The 2,392-nt window shown below is 43.1% G+C and overlaps 1 protein-coding gene across 1 annotated transcript; it reads left to right on the top strand.

The window, feature by feature from the left end:
* The first annotated feature begins 651 nt into the window (after window positions 1–651).
* Window positions 652–1,077, top strand: LOC125221021. Its single transcript, XM_048123146.1, has one exon. The coding sequence runs from the start codon at window positions 652–654 to the stop codon at window positions 1,075–1,077; it is 426 nt and encodes a 141-aa protein (XP_047979103.1).
* Window positions 1,078–2,392: the final 1,315 nt, after the last annotated feature.

Raw genomic sequence — 2,392 nt, 5'->3', positions numbered from 1 at the left:
TGGAGCCATGTGGAGCCATACGGATGCTGGATGGTCAAAAAACAACCTCACAAAAAATAGACGGTCAGCATCAGAAAACAAGTGATAATCAAAATATTCTTGAATATCCAAAATCCATCTCACGGGGTTAACGCCAGAAAACCGAGGAGGAGAGTCTGGAGTAGAGTATGACAGCAAGACGGACATGGTGGTAGAAATCAATAGGAGGAAGAGAACCTAATGAAAGCACCAATTTCATAGGCTTTAATTGTCTATCTTGAAGAAAAGGGGTGATTAGCGTGAATTTGAGAAAGATTGAGGGTTTTCTCCAAGAGGGAGAAACCGTGTTTGAGAGAATGCTCTTCACCCATATAGCGACGACATTGACGGCGCGGTACAGGTGCTTCACCCTCCGGAGTGATTGCACTGGTCGGATGAGGCTGTCTACTTTTCAGAAATGCACCGCTGCAATTAGGCAGCTTACCTATGCCAGACTGGCTGATATGTTCGACGAATACCTACAGATGGGTGAGACGACTAGCCTAGAAGTGCTGCGGCAGTTCTGTAAGGGCATCCGGGAAGTCTTTGGTCCAGAGTTCCTACGAAAGCCAACCTGATGAGTGCCAAAGACTACTAGATATGCACGGAGCGGTGCACAGTTTCCCAAGGATGATGGCGAGCATCGACTGCATGCATTGGGAGTGGAAAAACTGTCCGGTGGTGTGGAAAGGCCAATTCACAATTGGTTTCAAAAGCAAACATCCCTCGATGATTCTGGAAGCCATTGCTGACTACCGTTTACGGATCTGGCATGCTGATTTCGGTATTGCAGGTTCGAACAACGACATCAACGTTCTTCAGTCATCGCCTCTCTTCAATGATAAGTACCGAGGGGAGGGATTAGAAATCAGATTTGTAGCCAACGGCACGCAGTACCACAGGGGGTACTATTTGGCAGATGGGATATACCGTCGTTGGCCTGTATTCGTGAAGACAGTTCGCCAACCGTTTGGAGCGAAGAAACAATTTTTTGAGCGAAAACAAGAGGGTGCTAGGAAGGATGTTGAGCGAGCTTTTGGTGTGCTCCAAGGGCGATGAGCCATTATACGGTGCCCGGCACGAGTTTGGCACGAAGATGATGTCGCGAATATGATGATAGCATGTATCATATTACACAATATGATAATAGAAGATGAAGGATTTGCTGCAGAGCGCTGGGCACCGGAAGATAGTGCTAGTACAAGTCACGGTGTTGCCTCCGCGCCGATACAGATGGGTGTACCACGTAGTAATGAATATCTGCTCCAATGTTTCACTGATATGCACAGGAGCACAACACATACCCAACTCCAGGCCGATTTGATTGAGGAGGTCTGGGCACGTAGGGGAGGGGGCGCAGCGTGAAGAACATGTGTGATTTTCGTAGATGAAATTTTCGTTGTATAATTTTCCCCTTACTTTAATACGACAAAAATTTAGTTTACAATTTGAATTTATTTATGTATAGTCCAATAATTTTAATCTTCATTGAAAAAATAAGCAAAAAATAAAATAAAATAAAATGTGGCCAAAAAAAGTGTCCACTATTGATGTGGAAACTTTTTTTTGTGGCCGTGGACAAATCAGAAGTGGCTGAGGACAAAAAAAAAGTGCCTTGTCCGGGAAGTGTCCTCACTACTATGGATGCTCTTAAATAGGGGCAGTGCGCCGGCCGCCCCGGAGTCACCAACGGCGCGGCGATCTATAGTGGAAGAAGCGGGCGCCTCGGCTTAGCCGGGTATGAGGCCGCAGAAAGGCCATCGGCGAGCAAACGTCGAGGTCACGGCGATGAGGGAGCCGCGCGGCGATAGGCGCGGCGGTCTACTGTGCGGCGGCGCCTTCTTCGAATTTTTTTTTTAAAATTTTCATTTACTAGAATGAGGAAGAGAGAAAGAGAAGAATGAGGAAGAAGATGACAAGTAGGGTTTTAATTTGGTTGAGTTTGGACTTTTGTAAATGAGGAAGAATATAAGTTAATTTTGGATTTTTTTAAATGGATTTTGATTACTTTGGTCAAATGAGTCCAATCAAAATGATTTGGTTTTTGGTCATTAGTTTTAATTATTTTTTATTAAATTATATGTTTTTTCTAATTATTTTTAGTTCCATAATTTTAATTCTAATTGAATTAAAATATTGAAAAAACAAAATAAATTGAAATGTGGCCAAAAAATGTCCACTATTGCTGTGAAAACTTTTTTTTTTTTGCTGTGGACAAATCAGAAGTGGCTAAGGACAAAAAAAAATGGCTTGTTCGGGAAGTGTCCTCCCCACTGTGGATGCTCTAACTGAGCTTAGATTCCAACAATTTGCATTTTGACTGGGCTTAAATTTAACAATTTACACAGACATTGAATCTCGAATAAGAAAAAAG

Source organism: Salvia hispanica, chromosome 4 (assembly GCF_023119035.1).
Source record: "Salvia hispanica cultivar TCC Black 2014 chromosome 4, UniMelb_Shisp_WGS_1.0, whole genome shotgun sequence".
Lineage (NCBI taxonomy): Eukaryota > Viridiplantae > Streptophyta > Magnoliopsida > Lamiales > Lamiaceae > Salvia > Salvia hispanica.
Note: the sequence above shows the minus strand (reverse complement) of the source record. Positions and strands in the feature narration are given on the sequence as shown.

Bases quoted from the DNA above. Each gene is read 5' to 3' on its own strand.
- LOC125221021 (XM_048123146.1), top strand. From the start codon at position 652: ATGGCGAGCATCGACTGCATGCATTGGGAGTGGAAAAACTGTCCGGTG.